General features: G+C 42.9%; 1 protein-coding gene across 1 annotated transcript in view; it reads right to left on the bottom strand.

The window, feature by feature from the left end:
• Window positions 1–51: 51 nt before the first annotated feature.
• LOC134518568 (unconventional myosin-X-like) overlaps window positions 52–25134 on the bottom strand; it is a 96969-nt gene continuing 71886 nt past the window's right edge. The window contains exons 26-41 of the mRNA XM_063341505.1: window positions 23104–23227; window positions 22363–22606; window positions 21422–21517; window positions 19673–19766; window positions 18989–19044; window positions 16944–17086; window positions 15497–15691; window positions 14129–14286; window positions 12761–12884; window positions 9975–10272; window positions 8505–8712; window positions 7589–7725; window positions 6605–6728; window positions 3965–4414; window positions 2969–3160; window positions 52–2387 (exon numbers count right to left, since the gene is read on the bottom strand). Of these exons, the coding sequence (XP_063197575.1) occupies window positions 2274–2387; window positions 2969–3160; window positions 3965–4414; window positions 6605–6728; window positions 7589–7725; window positions 8505–8712; window positions 9975–10272; window positions 12761–12884; window positions 14129–14286; window positions 15497–15691; window positions 16944–17086; window positions 18989–19044; window positions 19673–19766; window positions 21422–21517; window positions 22363–22606; window positions 23104–23227 (2757 nt within the window). The 3' untranslated portion in view covers window positions 52–2273. The remainder of the gene's footprint in view (window positions 2388–2968; window positions 3161–3964; window positions 4415–6604; window positions 6729–7588; window positions 7726–8504; window positions 8713–9974; window positions 10273–12760; window positions 12885–14128; window positions 14287–15496; window positions 15692–16943; window positions 17087–18988; window positions 19045–19672; window positions 19767–21421; window positions 21518–22362; window positions 22607–23103; window positions 23228–25134) is intronic.

The following is a 25134-nucleotide window of genomic DNA, read 5'->3' as shown; positions in this document are numbered from 1 at the left end:
TTCTGAGCAGTAGATCTCCGAGTAAACATCTTAACATGAGCACACAATGTCTGTGAGTGAATACAGCCTGTGCAATCCAATAATTTATTAAACTTTCATCTTGTAAAGCCAGTTACAAATTAAAAAAGACAGCAGAAGGAATTCTGTAATAGAAATGAGCAAAATTACAACAAATAGTAACGGGAGTTACATTCCCAGTTGGGTTCAAGCTGCCTGCAGCAACCCAAGAGCCAGAACGCAGAGACAGTGCAGAGTTAGGACAGGGATAACCAAGGCTATTCGGGTACATAAAGATCTAGTCAGTGTACGGACCGATACAAAGTGTTACTGCTCAGCTTGCCTCTGCATTCCTGTTCTCTCTCACTTGTGACCTGCCCATCTTTTTATTCTTTGTGACAAAAAGGGGATGTTTGTAGGATCCTTCAGTAAAGCTATTTAAGGCAAAACTCCAGCTGAACGTACGACAGGCAGTAGTGGCTGCCCTCTTCGGCTGGTGGTGTGGCAGGTGGACACAGTGTTTGCACATGCTGCAGCGTAGTGGAAACGAGAGAAAAGCAGGGATTATGTACAGTGTTTTTTTCTTGTACTGTCAACCTCAAACCTACAGTGTTCTGCGACACAGTATTAGTGACATGGCACAATTTGACGGTCAATCGGAACAGAACCCGTTGCATACTGACTCCTAGTTTTCTTTTCTATGAAATTTCTATTTCATAGCTCACAGGCCTCAGCCACCACTTCTTCAGAAATGGAGACATCTGATTTTAAACAAACATGCAGCGAGGCCCACATTAGATACACCTCTTCAATTTCATTATGAAACTGAACGTGCCTTTGCATTCTGAGATCCCAAGACTAGACAGGGGTCATAGGAATTGGCTAGCCACCGGGGTTCTTGATTGTTAATGCAGCCAATTTATGATGTGACTGATACTAAGTAATTGTTTTAAAAAATGAAATCAGAGACTGAAGATGACTGTCATCCTTCACTGAGAAGAAAAAAAATTTTGCTTCTTCAAATTGCAAGTCGCTATAAAAACCTCCCAGAAGCAGTTGTTTTGGCAAAATAGCATTGTTTTCAAGTTTTGCTGATGACTGGGGACCTGGAGGAGACTGGAAGGGGATTTGGGGATTCAGTGACGGGAGCAGCTCCAGTTAGAATTTGGAGGAGGATGAAGGGTTTGGTATCTGCTTACAGTAGTACAGAGGAAGTGAAATGCTTGCCTATAGCCACTTATCCGGGCACCTACACACTCCGTAGGAAACAATTCACTTACTTAAAACTAAAGGTCAGGGATGCAAGTCCTCCTAAAATCCTGTACAGAGAAAGAAGGATCTTAAGGCGGGTAGGCTGCTCACCATAGGACTCCCTGACCTCCACCTAAACCCTGGAGTTTGTGAAGAACAGCTCTTCTGGGAACACAACTAAATCACTCTCCCCCCCGGGCTGTACAGGGGAAAGGCAGTCATTAATTTTCAGGCAACCGGTGCTGCTTGGAATGTACCCAGAATGGCACCTGCTGATCTATTTCAGTGATGCTGCTCCCAAAGATTTTCTCCTATGTTGGAGTATTTATAATTTTAACTTAAAGTGCCGCTTTTAGTCATGTACCTGTGAACTTCTATTGGAAGGTAAAGAATCACCTCGGGTGTTTTTATTTGTTTGTTTGTTTAATGCTCTCTCATGTAGGGTTTGACCTCTTAGTTGGACCACTTGGCTTCAATGATACAAAGGCATTTTCTTTTCAGACCAGATCAGATCATTAGTATATCCTGAAGAAAAACCCACAGTGACTTTAGAGTTGCTCGCAAAATAAATAAGATATCCTTTTAGCAGACCATGCTACAGTCCCACAATCCCAGATGTCTGCACATTGGAAATTCCTAAGGAAGCTTAAGTCTGCCTCCTGTAGTGCAGAAATGATTCTTGTGAATTTTTCTGCCAGTACGACAGGTAACGGTGAAAGCAGCAGAGAAGACAGGCAGGAGGAGGAGGATGCTTCTGACTTTGCTTCTTTAAGGTACATTGTTCATCAAACAAGCAAAGGGAAAACAAGTTTTGGGTGATTAACGTCTAACAACAGTTCTTACTGTTTAATGTCTTTGGGCAGAGGTGCAAATCCTATGGTACTGTAGATGTCACTTCAGTTTTTAAATACAGCAGTCAGTCAAGTGGAGATCTTAAAAAAACATCTTTGCTACACTTGTGCTGGCAAGTTGCAAACACTGATCCTTAAACAACGGCCTCTCTCTCTCGTGGCAGTTCATTCCTATCACCTAGTCCAGATGCTAGCGTGACTGTCCACACTGGTGGCTGATTTGACGCTGCAGCGTTTCTTCACAATCATGTTGATGTATGCTTTCATGATCTTTATTATCTCGCCCACCTAGAGAGAGAACACAATAACAACGGATAAGCACATTAAAGACCTGATTCATTGAGGCACGGCAGACATTTTGCAGAAAAAGATTCCCCTTGTCCAAAGTCACGGCACTATAAATTTTGTGTGTAATACTAAATGTGAACATGACCGTAAGGAACAACATGCTTGACAAGTCTGCGCTGTGTGGTAGTGAGACTTAAAAGACTTGTAGCTCAAAGAAAAGCAACTTTAATGCTACTCAACTTCTTTATTTTTTGAGTTTGTGAACTCCCCGTTCATATACTGGAAGGGAATGAAAACAAACGAGCGCATTCATGAACACCCAGAATTTGAAATTCACAGCGCATTGGAAGACCATTCAACCTCCTTTGCTTTCTAACCAGCATCATTTTTTTCTGTCTATCCCTGTATTCAAGAAGAGGTCCCGTGCCACCTTAGGCGTAAGCTCCCTTCATCTTTTTCCTCGGCTGTCCAGTCCATTCGCAAGCGTTCATGCATATACATTTGTCTAGCCCATGGAAATTAGAGCTTTACTGGAGTGCTAGTAAAACTGCACATACAACAAGTCTTGTGCTTTCATATACCTGGGATGTTTCAAAGAACATTTCTCTCTCATCCACTGTAATTTTGAAGGTGTTAGGCTGTGGTGCTCCGAAGAAAACAATGTGCTCGTACTGGAAAGTTTCTAGCGGCTTAGGATCCCCTCGTTTGTAGACAGACACGTTCTCTGTGCTGACTCCAAGCCAAAGATCATTTGGAAAGCCACCCTCCTTGCACTGCAGAAAGAGAAACATGAAATTTTGCATAAACGCAGGGGAGGATCAAAGCCTCTTTGATTCACGGAAAAGCCCTCCATTTCTGGCTCCCGTAGGACATTTCAACCCTTCACCCCAATATTAAAAATAGGATGTCTGCAGGAGGAATCTTGTAGGCACTGCTGCTGCAAAGGTTCTGAGTGACACAGCTGTGAATCAAACACTAGTTGAGTAAAAAATAATTGTAATACCTAACAGCTCTCATCAGATTTTAAAGTGATTTAGGAAGTCAATATTCCACTTACTATTTTACAGATGATATAGTGACTGCAAGCAACTGCCCATGGTAATCCACCTGGGCAGCAACAAAACTGCCAAAACTGGAACTGGGGACTCCTACTCTCTCAGGCCAAGCACAGTGGTCTGAGTGACCCAGTCTGAGCAGGTTCTGTTGCACTGCTGCAGAACAGCAGCGCACGTTTTGCCAGTAAGGACATTTTACTTTCATTTTACTTTCACTTTCACTAGCTGTCACCTTCTAAAGCTCAGAAAAGTTTCCCAAATTCTATTGCTCTTCTAACGAAGTAGGAATTTGTCATCTCCCTTTACTTCCCAGGATGCACCAGCTTGCTTGCTCTGTGCTCCCTGCGTCACACCTCTTTGGGTACATGGTACTGCAGGCTTACCCTAAGCTTACTGAGGCAAAACGCAGCCATTTCCTGAAATTCCCTTCTGCTGCCGAGCGTGTAACACACACAGATCTATCTGTTCCCCAGAATGATGCCTTTCCTTGCCAGTAGTTACATGAGTTTATACATCACTCACCTCAACATCAAAGAGGGTTGACCCATAACCGGGCCACTCCTTTACAATGGACATGTATTTCACCATGGCCTGATGCTGAGAGAGTCCCTGCAGCTTGGTCCATTTCTGTGCTATGCTTGCCCGAGCAGCTGAAAGCTCTTCCTTTACCCACATCTCCATCATCTGTTCTTCTTCTACCTTCTGCTTCTTCACAGAGCCTGTCTTGAAGCTACGTTTCAACGTCCCCTCAAGGAAGCTGGTCCGTCTCCTCTCCAGCGTATGACTTGTAGTGCCGCTGCTCTTTGTTGAGTGCAGTATTTTGGATTTTAGTCTGTTAACTGGGTAGATTCCATCAAGGGTCCAACTTATTTTAGAATAATCTCCATGAAGATACTGCAGCCGTAGAGCTGCTAGGCGCTGCAGAGTGTCCTCTGGTGCAGGAAAATGACCATCTATGAGGCTTTCATGAGCCTACAAACAAACAAAAAGTCCCCTAAACTCATTAGAAAGCAGAAGTACACTTTATTCACAGCTGGGCCCATGTACAGATTCCTATGGCATCCGCCCATCCCAGAAGGAAAGGCAGCCCCAGCAGGAAAGACGTAATTCAGGAAGTCAGAGTACACATATTAAAGAAGTCAAAGTCTGTAACTGGTCAATGCACGGCAAACACCTCTTTCTGCAAGCTTGGACAGGACAGAGATCTCTGAGGGGCCCCTATCCTGTACCGAAAGTCTTACAATAAGGACTTTTTAGGTCTAGAACAAATGGGAGGATTGGAATTGCGGTAAGTTGTTTTGTGTTGTACCAGCTACAACTCCTGTGTGGTATTAAACACAAGTGAGTTAGATCTAATAAACTCAAGACTCAACCTCAGTCTCGCTGCACACCGGCACCTCCCGCCTCCTCCTCTTCTACCCCATCTCTGCCCCAATCTTCTGGCTTCTCTTTGCCTGTTTTTCTGTGAAATATATTTATGGGTTTTTTTGCTACATCCATCTAATGTCTGGATAACATCTGCTCTCCTACTGTTACTTCTCTTTCACCACTCTCTGCTAGTGAAAACTGTGTACACTGAAAGCCTTGTCAACAGGGAGTTTGGTACAATTGAGTTTCTAGAGTACTGTGATGTCTTGTTCCTGACTGTTCCCTAGAGATTCTGTAGTTAACAATACAGAATCATAGGGTTGGAAGGGACCTCTGGAGATCATCTAGTCCAACCCCCCTGCCAGAGCAGGGTCACCTAGAGCAGGCTGCACAGGAATGCGTCCAGGAGGGTTTTGAATGTCTCCAGAGACGGAGACTCCATCACCTCTCTGGGCAGCCTGTGCCAGTGCTCTGCCACCCTCAAGGTAAAGAAGTTCTTCCTCATGTTTAGATGGAACTTCCTATGTTCAGGTTTGTGCCTTGTCCTATCACTGGGCACCACTGAAAAGAGCCTGGCCCCATCCTCCTGACACCCACCCTTTAAGTATTTATAAGCATTGATAAGATTCCCCCTCAGTCGTCTTTTTTCCAGACTGAAAAGACCCAAGTCCCTCAGCCTTTCCTCATAAGAGAGATGTTCCAGTCCCCTAATCATCTTCGTAGCCCCTTGCTGTCCCCTCTCCAGCAGTTCCTGTCCTTCTTGAACCAGGGCGCCCAGAACCGGACCCAGTACTCCAGATGCGGCCTCACCAGGGCAGAGTAGAGTGGGAGGACAACCTTCCTCGATCTGCTTGCCACACTCTTAATGCACCCCAGGATGCCATTGGCCTTTTTGGTCACAAGGGCATGTTGCTGGCTCATGGTCATCCATGAATACTCAATATTCATTTCAAGAAAGCCCTCTTAGGGAACCGTTGTCTGTGTGATGTACATGCTGTCCATTTGACTCTCAATGAGTTTCAATCTTCATGACACTGACTCCCTTTAACACGTATCAATTAATTTTCAACAGCTATGGTTTTCTGAGGCAAGAACAAAGTGTGCATTAGAAGTAAGAAAGATGGGATGGGTCATGCAGCTGCGTACTCCAGTCAGCTTAGTTTTGCATCCCTAATTGCAAGGTTACTTCATACTGGTGTGATCTCTGGCTTAACCAGCATCATTGTGCTATGGATTATAGTGACTTAAAAACAATTACTCAGCAGATAAATATTGTGAACTACATTCTCGTTTCTTTTTCTGCAGTACTCTTTTAGTGCCTCTCTGTTAATAAGAAACTGGCCAGAAGGTAGGTTTGCCTAGGCAATTCCTGTAACGCCTCAAGGATGCACTGCTCTTGTAAACCGATATGCAGACAGCTAGATTCTCCAGTTTTCTTTACACCTGTGCTCTGCAAGCAGCTACTTTTAATGATTCTTCTTGAATAATTATCCAAATTTCTATATCTTTTAAAATTAAAGATAAATTTTAAAAGCATTTTATTACCATTGCTCTTCCAGTTTTTTGAAGCCTTTGTTTATTTATTTTTGTTGCTTTTGTTCTAATACTCCTATTCCCTACAGAACCTGGCAGTGTATCCGCTTGGTAGATTCTAGACAAAAATCCAACACACTAAATTCTTCCGTTCAAACCAGCATTCCTGCTTCTATTGCAAAGGCAAGCGCCAGTTTTCTGTATATTCTCGTGTGCTTCTGCCGCCCTGGAAACCAAATCATTCTCCCAGAGCGAGCTTACCTGCTCAAACATGAAGGCAAACTCCACCCCATCTTTGGGAACATTCTCAATATCTAAGAAGCAATAAAGCTTAAAATACAGCTGCCACTGTCCTTCCTCCTCTTCTTCTTCAGAGCCGGCAAGTCTGCAAGATAGGAAAAAGAATGAGAGGGGAAAAAGGCAGTTAAGCAGAAGCACCACGGTACTGGGATGTCCACAGCGCAACTCATGATGTGAAGGTACCCCTGGATTTCTGAAACGGAGAGCATACAGAACTACCTGTTTTACCAGGACAATCTCAGTGCAGCAGACTTTCTGGTAAATTCCATCTTTTCCTCTGAATCACAGGAAATTTTGATTCAGAAGGACCCAAAGTTCTTATCAGATATTCTTGGTCAAAAAATTAGTGGTTCTAGATAAACGCAAGAGTTGGGGGCAGGACACAAACTATTCCCCATTTTCAAGATACTGTTTCTATGTAACCTTGTGACTCCGAAAAGCATCAGCCTTGCCACCATTTGGAACAATTTTATTTTTGTCTTTAGAACAGATATAAAATAGACAATGGCACTGCCAGATTCTTTCACAATTTATTGCTTTCTTTATATATCTGACCGCAGTCCACAGTAAGAAATTAGAGCTGCATTTCTGTGCCCAAATCTTGCCCTCTCTTCTGATATAGCTATCATGATGTAAATTGACAAGATCACTATCAGACTTAAGCAAACCGTCCCTGAGCTCTGCTCGTAAACCGTTAGTCTTTGATAAAGGCACTGCTAATTTTGTCCTGACGAGCCTGATAAAGAATGCTTCTTTGTCACCGAAATAGATGTGAACATGGTTTTCCACAGTGAGAAAGAGCATTCGAACCTTACCAAAAGGAAGTTCAAACTAAAGTGAATGAATCACTGTGGCCGCTTTGGATAGAACTACACGACTGTACTATCACTTAGTCCAGTGTCACATCCAACTAGGAGTTAAGGATTTTATGAAACATTCTTGTACCTCTCAAACTTGGCCAAGATATCAGCCACAATCACCCGACTCTCCACAGCACGGTCCACCTGCTGATTATGTTCAAAGAGCGCGAACATGTTACGGCTGTCCTCCATCGCCAAACCTCGGATCAGCTTTTCAACCACCTGCAAAATCAGGGAGGGACAGATCACAGAGGAGATCACACACACTTTCACAATGAAGAATCAGTATCATAGACCTCCATCACATTTCTCCCCTGGTTATCTCATTTTCAGATTAAGGAATTCTAACCCTAAAAAATCATTCCCTGCAAGGAAGTTGTTGCTTCTATTTGATCATCCTCGCTGTTCCTTCTCTGAACCTTTTCGGTCTCCACTACCCTTTTGGAGATGGGGGAATTGGAACTCTGCACAAGATACAGGCACGTAATGGATTTAGATGTCATGATGATATTCTTGGTTCCTCTGGTAACAATTCCACTCTACTACTATTTTTACCTGTTTAGCACTAATGTTTTCACAGTCGTGCCTACTATAAGCTGGAATCTTGCTTATGACCTGCTAATGATTAAGTTACTGGTAGAATATCCCTTCCAGAAGGATTACATTATGAACTGAAATTTCAACTCGTCCAGAAAACTGTGTTTAGCAAATCATCAGAATTATTACCTTTCCAGTTGGCAGAACACCAAAAGAGTTCAGATTTTCCAACACTGTTGTTAAGTGATATTTTACAACCTGGTCACAGGCCCTGCATAATTCTGAACCTGCAGAATAAGCAGAGCTTTCCCTACAGACTTTGCAGTTACAGCAAAAAAGTTGTAATTAAAAAAAATAAATAAGTGAGAAATTGGAGATGAATGGGAAAAAGGAGTCCCTTCAACAGACCCAGTGCCCAGACACAGAGATGTGCTTACACCCGACTAACGCTACTAATGCATTACCTCCCCAGCGCTTGTGTGGGAATTGATGGTTATTTTACAGGAGCCACCGCCATGGCAATACACTGTTGTGGTCATTTCTTCACGGGTGAGAAGAGCCTGTATTTCCTCCTGGGAGGGCACAAACTCCCTCGTCTTTGTCCTCTTCAGGGAATCACTTATGAATTGCGCATACCTGTCTATTTCTGAGCCTGGAAAGAGGTCTTTTACCCTAATGGCAAAGAGAAGCAAAAAACCCCATTACACAGTGAACCAGAAAGCACGTGCATTACCATACAACTTGGGACTACTGTACCTAAAGAGTTCCGGAGAGACAGCGATGTCAAGTGCAACCTTGAAGAATGAGCCTGCTTATTTCCTAAACCATACAACCTGCTTTTACCAGTCATTCCAAAGTCACTTCAGTGGCATTTCTCAGCAACATATGAAATAAGCAGTTCAAACTTTCAGGAGCGTAGTACCAGCTGAAGACAGTGGGATTAACTATCTTAATTTCCAAAATTGAGATTAAGAGCTACGAAATCAAACGTAGCCCTTTTTCATTGAGTCTTAATTGTTTTTTTAAGTTGCTGATCGTGCCTGAGCCACTTTTAGAGTATTTTCCAGAATCAAGAAGGTAGAAAGTAGATGCTTATACACGGTTCTCTTCCCTCCAAGGGCAGCAGTTCTAAGTACAACATTATCTGCAACTCCAGTGATAAAAACATGAAATGGCAACATGGAGTATTCCTCAGCGTCTCTTAGAACGAGGCCCTGGATGTAGATATTTGGTGTATTGGCACAAATTTCACCACACTCTTTCCTAGCTTGGAAGGAATCAAATAGATTTTATCAATCTTTCTCATCATTTGTGAATGGAGTGCGGCTACATGGCTGCGCAGCTCAGCCCCAATGCAGACTGCTTTGGAAGGCTGCATTAGATGCTGAACGTGAATTGGGAAGAAATGTAAATGATCGAATTCATAAAAATTGGAGGTTAAAGCAGATCAGAAATACAAAATGTAAGGATTACGTGCCTAGTTAAACAAACAAATATTGAAAAATTATAGATTGGATTTACAATATATCTACTGCTCCACAGTACACATTTTGCCTGTGGCAGCTGCAAGGTGGTACTTATTTCACGGTGTATGAAAGTACAGTCCTCACCTTTCCTGCAGGTTGAGAACGTTTATATGGACATTAGTAAGCAGTAGGTCATCAGCTGTAAATCCACTTTTAACACAGTCTCACGGTATTCTGTTTGGGCAGCCTTACTTTCCACATCCTTTTGACACAACAGATGGGTGTCAAGGGGGGAGTTTGAATACAAGAGAATGGCTGTTAGCACAATTCTTAATTGTGCACAAAGGTAGGAGGCTGCAACACCACAGGAAGATGTTTGCACAGGAGGAGGGCGACAAAGCTAAGTACAACAGGAGTGGACAATCAGGAGAGAGGAAGGAAACAGGCTGCAAATGAAGAGGACGGTACCTTCTAAGGTGGAACTTGAGGTAGCGCAGGATCCCTCTACTGGGCAGAAAGGTGCAGCTCATACATGACATCAGCTGCCAGTGGTGCAGGTTCCCAGTACTGTTGGGATGCGGCATGTGGTTAGTTTGTTTGATGAGCTGACAGTACACTTCATCGCGGAGGGGCTTTAAATCATGGCAGGTCTGCAGGATGCCTTGGATAATGGGTATGGGGTCAGACACTGTCTCAATTTCCTGAAGGGAGTTAAAGATCTTCACCGCTTCATCCTGTAAGCTGCTGTAACCCTTCTCTTGTTGCACTGGGGAACGATCACAAAGGTGACAAGAAGTGAGCATCTCCCTCATTCTCTACCAGCCCAGCAACGCTACTAGCAACTGTACTCGTCTGTCACAGAAGGACGGCAACCCGAGCATTAGCTCATCTCCTGAACTTAAATGTAATTGGCACTGGTGAGGCCTCACCTCGAGTACTGCGTTCAGTTTTGGGCCCCTCACTACAGGAAAGACACTGAAGTGCTGGAGCGTGTCCAGAGGAGAGCCACCAGGCTGGTGAGGGGTCTGGAGAACAAGTCCTATGAGGAGAGGCTGAGGGAACTGGGCATGTTTAGTTTGGAGAAGAGGAGGCTGAGGGGAGACCTCATTGCCCTCTACAACTACCTGAAAGGAAACTGTAGAGAGGCAGGGGTTGGGCTCTTCTCCCAAGGGAATAACGACAGGACCAGGGGAAATGGTATGAAGCTGCGACAAGGGAGATTTAGATTAGATATTAGGAAGAATTACTTTACTGAAAGAGTGGTCAGGCCCTGGAACAGCCTGCCCAGGGAGGTGGTGGAGTCACCATCCCTGGAGGTATTTAAGAAACGTGTAGACATGGCTCTTCAGGGCATGCTCTAGTGCCCAGGATTATTGTTTGTGGTGGGGTGTTGTGTGTGGGGTTGTGGGTGTGGAGTTTAGTAGGTGGGTGCTTTTTTTTTTTTTTTTTGTGGTTGGACTTGATGATCTCAGAGGTCCCTTCCAACCACTAAGATTCTGTGATTCTGTGATTCTGTAATGCTTCCCCTTTAAATGTGTAAATGCAGTTTTAATTAGTATTTGCCAACATCTAACTTGTCAACACTGTAAATCCATTTTTGGATATCCTGTGCAGAAAAGCAGAGTAATGTTTTTAAAAGAAACTAGCTTTGAAATCTAGTCCAGGCTTCAGTGTCTGCAGATGAGGTGCCAAGAGACAGCTTTTGGTGCCTCATCTGCAGACACAGGTGAAGGGGTGGCAGAAAGTCATCTCCTCACCTGAGAGCAGCTATAAAGCAGAGGGTCACTAATGCAATTAAGCCTTTATGTGCCTGAATGCACACACCGAAGCCTGGCTTACGTACTTCCAAAATTCTCTGTTGTGCCCATGTCAGCTTTGACCCCCGAGCCAACACAGAATTTTGGCAAATTGGTGTACTGCAGATGCAGCTTTTACCTATTGTATAGATTTAAAATGCCTACACCAACACTCGCTATGTCTTTTAAGCACCTAAATGTCTGCTTTGAATTGCTCAGAAGTATGTGATACTACCATGCTGCTGCAGGCTTGCATTCTCCCGTGCGCATCTCTGGGGCTATAGGTCCTTCTGAATCTCCTATGCAGCCATTGCTTCTCCAGTGGCCATGCATTAATTGTACAATACAAATACACATCCCTACAGCAGTAAGTCCCACAGCGTAAGTACTTGCTCTGCAACTTTTCTGTATTTCAGAATTATTTTTTTTTCTGGGCTTTTAACCTGTCACTTAATTTAATCCTTGTATTATGAGAGACAGTGTGCAGTTACTCCCCTTTCACCTTCTCCATGATAGTCCTCTAAGCCCTAAAAACTTCTATTTGAGGCTGAAGAGTCCTGCTCTATTTAGTCTCTTAATTGTAGGCAATTCTTTCTGTGCCTTTGATCATCTTTGGGTAGGTTTTTACTTCTCCTGTATCTTTGTTAAGATGCAGAAGGCCAAGCTGTATCCTGTATTCAAGGTGCAGGTGCATGATACATCAATACAGCCACACAAAGACTTTATTTTTCCTTTTCTAAGCTTTCAAAACCTTGCATTAGCTGTTTTGTTTCTGTGCTTGGTACAAGAGCTGCCATTTTCATAAAGCTATGTAAATTTGTGTTCACTTTCCTAAGCAGAAGTAGATCACTCAGACCCATCGCTGCTTTTCCCATATACATTGCTTTGCATATCCAGATGGAAATTAATTTCTGAAAAGGTTTTGTGGCCCAGTCACTCTGCATTAGAGATTCTTCTATAGGTCTTCAGCAGCAGCTTTCAGTTTTTGTATGCCTGTCTGGAGTCATCAGCAAATCACTTTGGTTTTCTGGTACCCTATCAGACAGTCTAGCTCTTTCATGTTCCTGAAGCGTTTGAAGAAAGGATTAATTCAGCCTGGTTTTACAGCAGCTTCTGTATGAATACTATCCCACTGCCAGTTGCGTGATGGAATCCTGTTGTAGGATTTCCACTGAGCCATTTGCAACCCAGTTGCAGCTCAAGGATGACAGGCCGCACATCCCCCAGCTGGATGATAAACTATCTGCCCCCATTTACTTTAAGATTCAGTGTTCCTAAGACAGAATACATTTCAGGTAGAGAAATGGACTGCTCCCTCTCTCTGAACCCTGCGGGCTACACTGCCCCAGCTGGACTTCACCTGCATAAAGAGAGCTTACAGACCACTTCTGTGGTGCTCAGGCTCAACACTGATCCTCTAAATGCGAGCAGATTCTGTCCCACAGGTAAAATACTTACAGCTGACACTAACATCTCCATACGGTAGTGGGAGCAATGGGGAATGCAAAGGGTGCTGGGTATATCGCAAGATTGGGTTCCTCCTATATGTCTGTTCCACTACTTCAAAGTTTGTGCTGTTTTCCTGGGGGGAAAAAAAAAGAAAAAAGAAAAAAAAAGAATTATCCTCAAATGGGGACAGTCTTTCACAGGATATCCTTATATATTTAGGTTCGAGCTCAACCATGTTTATCGAAGTTTCTGGAGGTCCATAAAGGGACTAGGTGACCAAAGCATAGTTCACATATAAAAATTACTCTACATTATTTCTGTAAATAAAACATAAGAACGGCCGTGCTGGGTCGTACGAAAGGTGACCAAGCACAGGATCTTGACTTCAAATGTGGCTTGTGGCTGATACCTAATACAGGCATGTAATGGGCATGTATGGCACGATTCCTCCCTGGTATATACTTCAAGCTTTCAACAGCAAATGGTTAATGACTTTCTGACCACAGATCCTCCATGAGCCTGTCCTCCCTGAATTTATCTGGTTGTACTACATGTGTTTACAGAACAGACAACCAAAATGCACACGGTGTTCAAAATCTGGGCCCGTCACTATCATACACACTGGCATCAAATTCTTCCACATTTTGTCCTATATTCCTTCCCTAACAGTACTTAATGTTCCATTTGTCCTTGAATCCTGCACTGAAGTTTTCCAATATTCTCCACAGTCACTCCCAGCTCTTCCTTCCTGAATAGTTACTATCTAATGGCATTTAGTTTACAGCTCATCACAATGTGTATGTTTACATATACCTTTCTTCTGAAATATGCTTTGGTGTGTCTTCTAACATGATTCTACATTTAATTTGCCACAGTTTCTGGAACGAAGCCTTTTCAAAAATTACTCCTGCTACAGTGGCACAATTTCTGCTATTTTGAAGGGCATTTTCTTTCCACTCTGTACTCTGCTATTTAACCATGCAAGCCTTAGGTATGAAGAGGACTTCAGGTTACAGCAAAGTCATATGGCTGGTAGGAATGGAAATTTTTATATTTGTGTCCGGAGGATGCCCAGGAGAGGAAAGGATGAAGCAAGGATTTGCAAATACTTGATGGTGTAATCCTGCATGCAATTTGTAATTGCATAGCAGTGGTAGCCTAGACTTATGCAGATCAGTTAACATGCTAATTCAAAATAAATTTCACCTAAGATTTGATTATTTAGTTGCACAGTCATTTAGGTTTCTTTTCTTTTCTTTTTTCCCCCCCCTAAGACAGCAACCCCGTTTGTTGCCACATTCTCAGCAATGACTGGGTAAGGCCAGTGGTGATCTGGCTGCTCCCAGCTCACTTGGGAATGAGCATGATGCCACCTACCCTGATGTCACGAATGAGTTGCTGTGTAGGTGTTTCTATGGGAACTTTGCTGTCAATGACACCTTGAATGGCAGAGGCCCAGCGCATAGCTTCATTCAACAGCTTCGTGTACAGTCTGTAGGAGTGCTTTCGCCCATGGACAATGATGTTCCAATAGCCTGTGGAGAAACAAAGAAGCTGGAAGGTGAAACTTGCTTCCATGTTATCTTCTTTTTTTGTCTGTAGCACTTGGCTGAGGAAAACCGTCGCTGCTTTGATAGCAACATATAGTGTGTCTGGTTAAAATTGACTAGGTAGACATTAATGTCCCCCGTTCCCAAAACATATTTATCAGCAGGAAGGTCCCAACCCAGGTTTTGGTACAAAGACAGCTTTCCAAGACACAAGTATCTTGTAGTGTAACATGAATACTCCTGTGCCAACCAGGCAGCTCACTTTCACTGGCAGGGTTAGCCAACACTGTGCTATTTGTCACTCAGGAAATGACCACTCTAAGCACAGCACCCGGTCAGATTGCCAAATCAGTTCTCATAACTTTTAAAAATAATGTGTTTGACATAAACTGAGAGAACAGGTCAGGGTGATGACAACTCACTCTGATAAAGGCAGCCCTACACATCTGTTGAGGTAAAAAAAGTTAATGATTTCTTGCAAATGAACAGAATAAATTTCTTCTCATCTCACTTTAATAAACACTTCCAGCTTTCAGCCTTTTTAAAAAATATTCCAAGTAACTTCACTACTCAAATGTCCAGTATTTCAAGTCTTCGTCTTCTTTGCCGGGGGGATTCACCCTTTGCCTCATAACTCGAGCTCCCTCCCAAACTCCTAAGGCAAGCAATGCAGGATCATGCCACATCCTGCCTTCTCAGAACTGCACAGAAAGCAAACATAGGCCCTTGTCATCTTTTGTTTCTAACAACTTGAGTGATGCTACAAACAAGACTTACAGTGTATGCCATTGCTCTTATTTACGAGAATAACATTGACCCCAGAGACAAATGTGGGGCATGCCACAAAATGACAGTTATTTACAGAGATGGACTGATAATTACAGTGTCAGCTATAAGAACTCATACCCCTTTCCCTATCCGGGAAACACTTAGTGACACTACTCAGTGAAAAAACATCAGCACTGTGTATCTCTGTCAGGTGTGAGGGATTTTCTGTCACTTGCACCCTACTCTCTGGCCCTTTGCAAGTCTCTTAGAGTTTCTGTGGGGAAAGATGTTTGCAGCCAGACACAGAGCCTCAGATAACATCAAGTCTACCTCCTCAATATGACGCACCATTACATTCCTGCACCATCCCCTCTTCAGGCAACTCCACACATGGAAATTCTACTCACTACTGCTTGCTTCTTCTTACCTGTGTCTTTAAAAACCCTCTCATCGGGCTGCACTACGGAGCAGAGGCTATTGAGCACGAGTGTGCCAAGCTTGGCAGCTGTGCGCTCAGATGACTTGTAGTAATCGAGGGCAGTGTTTGTCAGAACAAACCAGCGTTTCTTCATCTTCAGAGAGGACATCTTGTTGCTGCTCTGAACCTCTTTGTGAAGCCAGCCTAGCACAGGAACACAAACATGTCAATGGTTTCACCACTACAACAGTCCTGTCTCTTGCCTGGTGGGTCTCTAACTCTGGGATCGGAAATCCACCTCTCTGGAAAAGGCTCTTGCTGGGAGCTACCGGCCCTACCCATGAGCCCAGAGGTTCCATATAAAGAAAAGACAAAGAGACAGACCTTCCCGAACACATGCCTTTGTGGCTACACCACTGTCACACACGTATCTTACTGTGAAGTGCAGAGCACACATTGACTTTGCAAAGGAGCATTCCTTTTTTTCTTTCACTAATGAACAATACGCGATAAAAGGAACCGTTGCCTTGCAATTAAGTATTTTGAATTTAAGGTACTTGAACTGTTGTCTCATAACCTGCTTTATATCATTCAGTCTCCTTGAAATGTTTAAGATTAGGATGGAATGCTTATGCCCCTTTTTGGTGACCCTTTTCTTCCCATCCTCCTGCCTTGCCATAACCACTTTCAGACCTTTATTCCCGCATAGACACTTTCTGGAAGATGTAAGGCAATTTGCTCATGCATTTGCTTTCCACAGATTGGATCAGGAGTGTCTCCGTACATTTAAGAGCATGTGATAGGCTGAAAGTACTAGGGAAATTTAAAAATATTTGAGACAAATGGGAGACTAGTTTGTAATATGTGTGTGATCACTACTCATGCATCAGCTCCTCCATCTCCAACTAACTAGAGATACAATTTAAATCTTTTGCTCAGCCTCAGAGAATTATTCTTACCTCACTATGTCTACCATAATCAGGTTGGTTTGTTTAGCTGAGGACAGCAGACAAAGATCTCTCTCCCTCTCACTCTACATGACAGGTGTCAGAAGGAACAGAGCTTTCTGAACACAAAAGCTGCAGTGTCATGTTATAGTCAGACTAAGCCAGCTGCTCCTAAACGGCAGCCATGCTCCTATTCCCTGACGGCATTTGCTGGACGTGTTGAAATAGGCTACAGAACCAACATCAGAAAACTGAATGCACAAAAGAAGGCCTTATTTTTTTCCAGCTTTAGCTTTCTGAATCCACCTAACAAGGAATTTGTTAAAAGCCAGTGCCAGCACAACACAGGACATGGCAAGCAGCAGGCAGGGAGGTGGAGAGGGGCAGAGAATGACAGGTTTTGGGGAGCAGCTAAACCCTAGATTGGATGAGCTACAATCAAACCTCCCCCTCAGATTATAAACAGAAGATGAGTTTCACATGCTGTAATTGCATGCATTTCCTTTTACCTCTCACAAGGAACTCCTGGCCATCAACCTTAGATTCGCCTTTTGGTTTCTGCAGCAGGGAGATCCAGTGATGCATCTCCTCGGGGGTGTCGCTGTTGCAGTGAATCACTCGGTTTGCTGTGATGATCACAAAAGAATTTGGTCTGCCAGAAAATAAAAGCATGAAAACTGATCATAGCCATGCAAATATTTCAACTCACAGCACACCCAAAGCCATGTCCTCTACCTTCTCATAAACAATGCAGAAAGATTCTCTGAATACAAGCTACAGAGAAGTGTAGAACCACTTAAGAGTAACTACTGTGCAGTTGGTCTGCAAGCTGATGAACGCAGAGACCAGATAAATGGAATTAAACATCTTTCAAAAGCTATTTCCAAAGACTAGAAAACATTAATTAGCTAATGACCAGCTGTAAAATGTCTGGGTTCATAAGCAAAGGACTTTGTTCTACTTTCTGATCGGACTGAGTTAGTGCTAGTACCACTGGGCTGAGCTAGTACGGCCATTCTCCTCGTACTTATTAAAAACCAGTGATGCAGTAGCAAATGTAGGTCCCAGCAGAGTCAGCTAAGGTGGGTTTGAGATTTGTTTTAAAAAGGATGATCCTGACAAAACAGAGGAAAAACTGTTATGTTCCTCTTAGATGACTTTGTCCTTCTCTTGCAACAGACAAATGTGGACTACGAAAAGAATATTGACAATTATGCACAGAACTGATGCTTTACAGGAAAATGGAAGAATAAAAATGACCAGTTCCAAGAGGACAGACTCAGAAAACTTTGAAAGCAAACACAGATTTCTATGAGAAAACAAAGAAATTGAAAAGTAAAACGCAAGTATGAAACAAAAGGTAAAAGGTGCAAATCAAGCAACTGTCTGGCCATTGCATAAACTTAAAAATAGGCTGCATAAAAACCATAGTTGAAAATGAAGCATTCTCCTCAAAATTTGTTTAATGTTGATTCAAACACTTATACTCCAGAAGAGTGTACCTCAGCAGATACATGAACAAATTTAGATTGGATATCGGGAAGAAATTCTTTGCTGTGAGGGTGGTGAGGCACCGAAACAGGTTGCCCAGAGAAGTTGTGTCTGCCCCATCCCTGCAAGTGTCCAAGCCCAGGCTGGATGGGGCTTTGAGCAACCTGGTCTAGTGGGAGGTGTCCCTGCCCATGGCAAGGGGGTTGGAACTGGATGATCTTTAAGGTCCCTTCCAACGCGAACCATTCTGCGATTCTGTGAAATTTTGGCTGTTCAGCTTACTATTTGTGCCTAGTTTTTTACTGGGATACAGATTAACTATGAGGAGCCCAGGCTGAGAACTGGCTAAAACATTTTGATCAATGAAATCTTAAGTCTGCTACCAAGATGTGCATTTCCTATACTAGTAACCCGAAGTCCCGGCAACCTGTGTGCAAAAAAAAGCAGATCACAGAGGTAAATAACTTAATAACTAACGTTTTACTTCAGCACTGTAGTAAGAATCTTTGCCCTGGCTGAACCTGTTAACACTGTAGGAAATAATTAAATGTTAACATAAAGTGATATGAAATGTCCCGTAGTCTCTTCTCTGAAACTAACCAGTCTGTGAACTAAAGGTCTGTGCTCTGTTGTAAAGATTTCAAGAGTACAAATGTCTAAATTCATCCATTACTCTTCCACAATGCTGTTTCTGTCCCCTAAATTTACAAGATTAACTCAAAATTATTCTGTTGAAAAGCTCAAAGTTCTGGTTTTGCTAGAAATTTTTGTTTAGTATTAATAGGTAAGACTGTAATTTCTTGCCATTGATATTACGCTGTTTCCACTTCTAAGAGGAAAAGGAGAAACTTTCGCTCAAAGAAAATACACATGGGAACTTCATGCCTGTGAAGTGACATAGCTTGAAACAAGCTAAAGACTTCAGTTTCAGTTATGTTTATTTGTTTGGAGATAAATTCTTAGGAGTTTAAACAAATGCAACCCGCAAAGAAAACCTGGGCCTACCCACAAAAATATGTTAGAGAGTTTCTGATCTAGGAGATGGTGAAGTTGCTGTACCTACCTATCAGGATTGTCTGAGGCACAGACAGAGTCAATAAGCCCCACGTCCAGCGTTCCCTGTACAGTGAGAAAGACACAGATAACAGGAACGGCTTACATCTTAAATTACAGACATTCTCTTTTGTGAATAGGAACGGAACTGAAAACATTCTTCTGAATTCCAACAGCTTGAGTAGCAATGAACATACGGGAAAGGCACGAGTGAGTCATCTTTGCTCCCTAAACAGCATAAGATGTGCAAGGGCTCCACAGCATTGGAGAAAAAAAAAGCTACAAATTTCCAGAAAGCATTAGGAAGGTCTGAAATAACCTTTTGCTAGCATCTCAATACTAGCAAAATACATAAATGCATAGCTCTTCCCAACTGCATATCTTCTCTCCGGAGTAACTGTGACCCAGCCTAGTCCCATAATCCCATCCAAAGACGTTTTATCTGCACAACGCAGCCCTCCTCTTCCACACAAAGAGAGCTATTGGTGATCAATCTGAGCCACCCACCACAACCACCACATTCCCCACGACTTACCCTCTTTTCTATCAGCTTTGCTGTTTCGTTATAATAATTGTCCAACTTTCTTATACTGCTCATGAACTACAGCACTGCATGTGCTGGAAAAACATGCACAAAACAGTTAAACACAGAGGGTTCTAAGCATGCCCGCAGACTGGTTGCACAGTAACTCACCACAGCATTCTTTGGATTGGCCTGTTCATCTTGCATTTCCCTCAGCTGCTGTGCCGTAGCACTGTGTACTCGGCTCAGGACATTAAACCAACCACTGGCAATCGAAACAGACTCAAAGTTAGGATTTGGGTAGTGAAGCTAGCTCTAGAATATGATCAAGGAACCTGAAAAGCAGCCTGTGGGAATATTTCTTCATTCACAATTTCCTGAGGACTATGCTACAAAATACCTCTTGGGCTGATCATACCAGACCCTAACGTCTTCCTCCTTATTTATCCATGAAAATTCTGCACATGTTCTTCAACCCACTGACAGCTGCTCCCACAAAAACCAGTCTTCTACTTGCTATTCAAGGAACTGTAAGCAGGCAGTGGCCTTACCAGGCAGCACATGTCAGCAGACTGAGAAGAGCATATAGATGTTGTAAAGACAGGGTCAGTTGGGAATCTTCCTGGACTAGAGTCCTAGAGACGCCTGGGAGCCTTCTTAACTAGCCTCTCTCTGATCTGCTCATAAACTTGAAAGTCATATGGCTGTCAATTAATCATGAGTTTTATTATAAGTTAATTTGGAGTTAAGTTATTTCTCTGTGAAAGGGCTTCTCATTACAGACATATCTGGAGGCTAATCTCTGTTGCAGAACAAGCGGATTCTTATCTGCAGCTTCCAGTGAGATCTGCAAACATCTAGACTTCATGGAGGATTCTCAAATTGGATAGTCTACGACATCTGCTGATCTGCCCTTTGCTAGTGCAAGTGTTGGTGTTTTCTTCTCCTTCAGAACAGAGACTGACAGGGCATTGACAGAGGCCACATTTGTTTTACACTTGCCCTAGCAATTCTGCAGTGTTATCCTGGGGCATGACTACTCCAGTTGTGTACGTTCTGGGCTAAGAAGTTATTGTTTCTTCAGCTGCTGCCCCTTGAATTTGCCTGTTTCTTGTTCATGTGTCTGTTCTTTAGTCTATTTCTGTTAATCTATTTGTGTCCAAACACTTTCCCCCTTCCTCTCTCTACATCCAAATGAAATAACAGACCCTATAACTTCACAGAATCAGATTAAAGTAGATCAGAGAAACAGTTACACTGGCTGGGCTGAGAGAGCAGAAGCCTTGGTAAGAATGGGAAAAGTGGCAGGACATGAGCAGCTAGGGACAGTAACCTCTTAACTTGGCTTTGCGTAGCCAGAACAGGTTGTCCAACCTGCCCTTAAACAACTGATTCCCACTGCCAGGCCAGGCCGCCAAGAAGGAAGGACATGAGTCATTTGTTTGCTTTGCACTGGGAAGATTTTATCAGATGACACTACAGACTCTGATAAGCTGCAGCCTTTTCTCTGTCTCCTGGATAAAACCCAGCTGCTCTCGCAATCATTTACAGACAACATGAATAGACTTTTTGTTTGATTCAAGATTCCATTTAATAAATAAATCAGCTATTAGACGTTCCAGTTTATATTAAGGTTTTGTGTGTCTCCTGAAGTAACCCTTGAATTCAGCATGCTCACAGCCACATAAGAAGGTGGCAGTCCTGTGACTGAGCAATAGGCTGAACCACCACCTCGGTAGCCATAACTGAGAGTCCCCAAAGTAGGTGTGGTACCTCCCAGTAAGCACGAAATGACACTCGGGAATGAATTCCCTCTTTTCTCCAGCAAAAAGGATGTGATTATGTTTCCCAGGCTCTCCCACGAGTAGCTGCGCCAGACCTGCACCAAATGAACAAACCTAACAAAACTCTTTCTTATACCTGGCATCTTCAGGCGACTCTGCAACGATGTGATAAACTCTGTCTTCTGTCACAACGTCCAAGGCATTCTCCTTTTCATGAATGTCCACAATCTCCCTGCAACACAGCAAATCAAAAGAGCCAAAACTGAAAACGTTTCACAGGCATAAATTCCATCTGGCCAATTTTTTTCACATCGTACCATTCACCATACGGAAGGGAAATCACTGGTTTAGATGGCTTGTACCTCCAACAGAAATACAAAATTCCTCTAATACATATTAAGACTTTTAGGCTCCCCTTAAAAAGATTTGTACAGTTAACCTACTACAAGAGCAAAGCTTAAAGTGTTAAATGGATTTTCTTCAAGCCACCAGCAGAGCAGATGGAAGAAGAGACAACAGGGAGGTTGATACAGAGGGCTGTTTACAAAGTGGGGCGTGCCACTACTCTTTTTGACACTTTACAGGCCCATATAATGCTAATAGGTGACTAGTCTCTCTTTCTTACAGCAGGAGCTGAGGATTTGGCTATGGCAGCAAAAACAGCATTCAGAGCTCAGGAAAAGGCATAGCATGTGCTGCCAAACTCAAATCCTGCTGTGAGCTTCATACCACCTCTGTGAAATGCCTGGAGAAGCCAGGAAACAGATGGAGTCAGGGTAGGGGAGCATGCATGGGGTATGCACTTAATTAGCCCCTCCTGGTCTGGCTCCAGCCATGGCTTGGAAAGAGCTTCTGCCAGATTATGAAACGCAAGGCTGGAAAAAGAACTTGTAATCCTTTTCCAGCCTCCCTCCAGAGTAAAACTAGAAACTCTAATTGTCTTTTCCTTCCCTTATGTTTCTGATTCTCCTAGCCCTATGGAAGATACATAGACCGATGAACTGGCAGCACTGGGCACTTTATTATTGATTTAGAGACTGAATACTAGGGATCAAAAGGATTTATTTCTTCACTCACTTTGCCCTTCTGATATCAATTGTCCCCTTCAGCTTTTCCTCACTATCATTCTCAAAGTACATCAGCTTGGACTCTCGAAGCACAAACCAACGGCGTTTCCAGTTGCGGCGTGAAAGTGTTGACATGCCTCCACCTTTTTTATAGAGCCAGCCTGACTTCAGTGCCTCTTGCTTGGTGCGGAACCACATGAAGGCCTCGTTCTTCAAAACACACCAGCGCCGCCTCCACGGGTTCATGAGACCTCCTGCAAAGTGAGGGAGCAAGATTTCATCAGACACGCAACAAGTGCCATGTTTCCATTCTGATCCAGCTTCCTGGACACTGAGTTGCCACTTCAGCTCCTACATGAAGCGAAGGAGCTGAGGGAGAGAAACAAGATTATGCTTAAGTTTGGACTGAGAAAAAAACAGAACAAACTACTGAAACAAACACAAAATACAGAAATATATGCACTACACCAAATTTTTTAGTATTGTCTTCAGGTTTGTAGCTCAGAATGAGTCATTTAAGCCCATACTAAGTGGACATAATTAGGTCCTAGTGGCAAAGACATCCAGACTAATTCCCTGACATCCACCTCCTAGCTCTTCTTTTTATTTGCTTGTTTTAATTAAAACAATAAGGAAAAAAAAGAGAGTAAACTGAGAACTAAGAGCAGATGAAGACGATTCTGGAGAAACAGAAGAAGAAAGCGGGTTTTCTAGATTCCATCCTTCCACGCTTTTGGCTAAAGCCGCTTACCCTTCATGTAGAGATAGCTGTGAAAATAGGGTGGTCCCGAGCCATTGAAGATAGTGACTCGTCCATTACAAAACTCTTCGTCTGTATCAATGTAAACATCCACTTCTTCTTCACTGTCCAGAAACTAAAAGAAAATGAAGAAATACAGGCTACTTGGGTTTTCCCGGTCACAGGAGGAGTGGAGCCAAGTAACAAGGCTAGAGAAGTCACATGATCAGAAGGTGCAAAACTACACATGCTCCCTTTACAAAAAAAGCAATACAGTAAAACTAGAGGCTTGACAGCTTACCCATTAATGCCTAAAGCAAGAGTCTCCAGAGCATGGAATTTTCATACCAGAAAGGAGAGTGACATTCGGCAGTGGACATGGCTAGAAAACTCCAGTTACCCGCAGTAACAAACCTTCCTGCTCCAAGGCAGAGGCCACAGTCCAAAATCTGATTTAACGGGATTAAGAGAGAATTTTTCATTTTGGAGGACTTTTCTGATTTTTTTGGCAGACATGCCAAGATGCTGGACAAGATGGAGCACTAATCTATCCCCAGCAAGGAAATGTCTTGCTTTGGGTTGATTAGGATGAAAAACACGTTCCAGGATAACTGAGCCCTAAAAACAAAGATCTAAATTACTGAAATAATAGTACAGCATTTAATCAACCCTGTTCTCCAACTAGATAATGGCCCTCAGCCATAAGAAAGTACTTCACACATGAAATCGCAAACTATCCTATCATTTCCTTTACCTTAAATACAACTTCCTTAGATTTGCTTTATTAATTTAATACTAATGAATTCAGCTCCTTAGATTTTTCCTTCCTCAGATACATGTTGCTTCTTTTCATTTTTCCTTCTGTCCTCTCTCTGTGATCCCTTTACGTTTCTCTTTTGTCTCCTTCCTGTTCCACTCATCCATTCTCCCTTTCTTGCCATTACGTTTCAAAAAGCAGGTATTCTTGGATCAGCAGCTACTGATGGGATCTTGACCCAGCTGCAGTTATCTCTTCCTGTGGCTCATGCCATGACATAGTATCAACCGCATTTTTAGTGAGTCTTATTCACTGAGGAGCCCAATAAAATCCTCCACTTCTATTTACATTTTAAGAAGAATGGTAGAAACTGGCCGAGGCTGTGACAGAATGATTCATGACTTGAAGGTTACGTGACAGTGATCTGTGGGTACCCGCCCGCATAGAAGGTACCTTTACTCAAGCAGATCACATCATAAAAAATTCTGATGGCTGGCAGCTGACATTAGGGAAATGCAAACAGGAAAAATCATGCAACTTTTTAGGAAGGGTCACAATTTGCCTATTGGAAAAGAACAGAAAAGGAAATAAATTGAGTTCCTAAAAAAATATTAAAAAATCATGTTTTCTAAAGATATTTTGTAACTCAAGTCTCTACTCTCAGGGACTTCATTTATCTAAAATATTTTTATGGCTGTCATTGGCTTCACACCTGAACTCATCACAATCTTACGCGGGCTTATCTGACATCCTGTTCTGTCAGGGGATTTATCCTTTCATTATTAAGGAACTCGCCTGAGGGCACTCAGGAAGTCCAGAGCCTAGTGTGGGATCTAAGCGGAGATGCTTCAAATGCGAGGCTAATGGCCCAGTTTACTACCCTGTCATTGTCCCTGCGGTAGGAATGAAAAGGTTCAGTGGTCTTGGTTGTGTGCCCCGGGACCCAGCCTAGTTCAGCACAGTAATTTCTTCAAGCCTTAGAATAACTTAACTTGCACATAGTGGCTGAAAATAAACCCTTCGCTCTGAACAGTAACAGGACTAGAACAAGAGAAGTTTTAGTGACGGAAACAAATCAAACTTCAGCCTTTCCCATTTCCTTTAGTGACTGTCCACTAGAAGCTCAGGCTACTTCTGTGAAATCCCTCTAAGGTAAAACATATACCTACAAGATACTAGTTGCCTGCTTTCAGTCTTCCTAACGGGTGTTACATTAGTATACGGTGTGGTGATTGAAACAATCTGAAATAGCCTAGGTACATACGTGCTAGATTGTGTACCAGTAA

The sequence above is a fragment of the Chroicocephalus ridibundus genome, chromosome 7 (assembly GCF_963924245.1).
Source record: "Chroicocephalus ridibundus chromosome 7, bChrRid1.1, whole genome shotgun sequence".
In the NCBI taxonomy this organism is placed as follows: domain Eukaryota; kingdom Metazoa; phylum Chordata; class Aves; order Charadriiformes; family Laridae; genus Chroicocephalus; species Chroicocephalus ridibundus.
The sequence above is the reverse complement of the archived record's forward strand: the minus strand, read 5'-3'. Positions and strand labels throughout refer to the sequence as shown.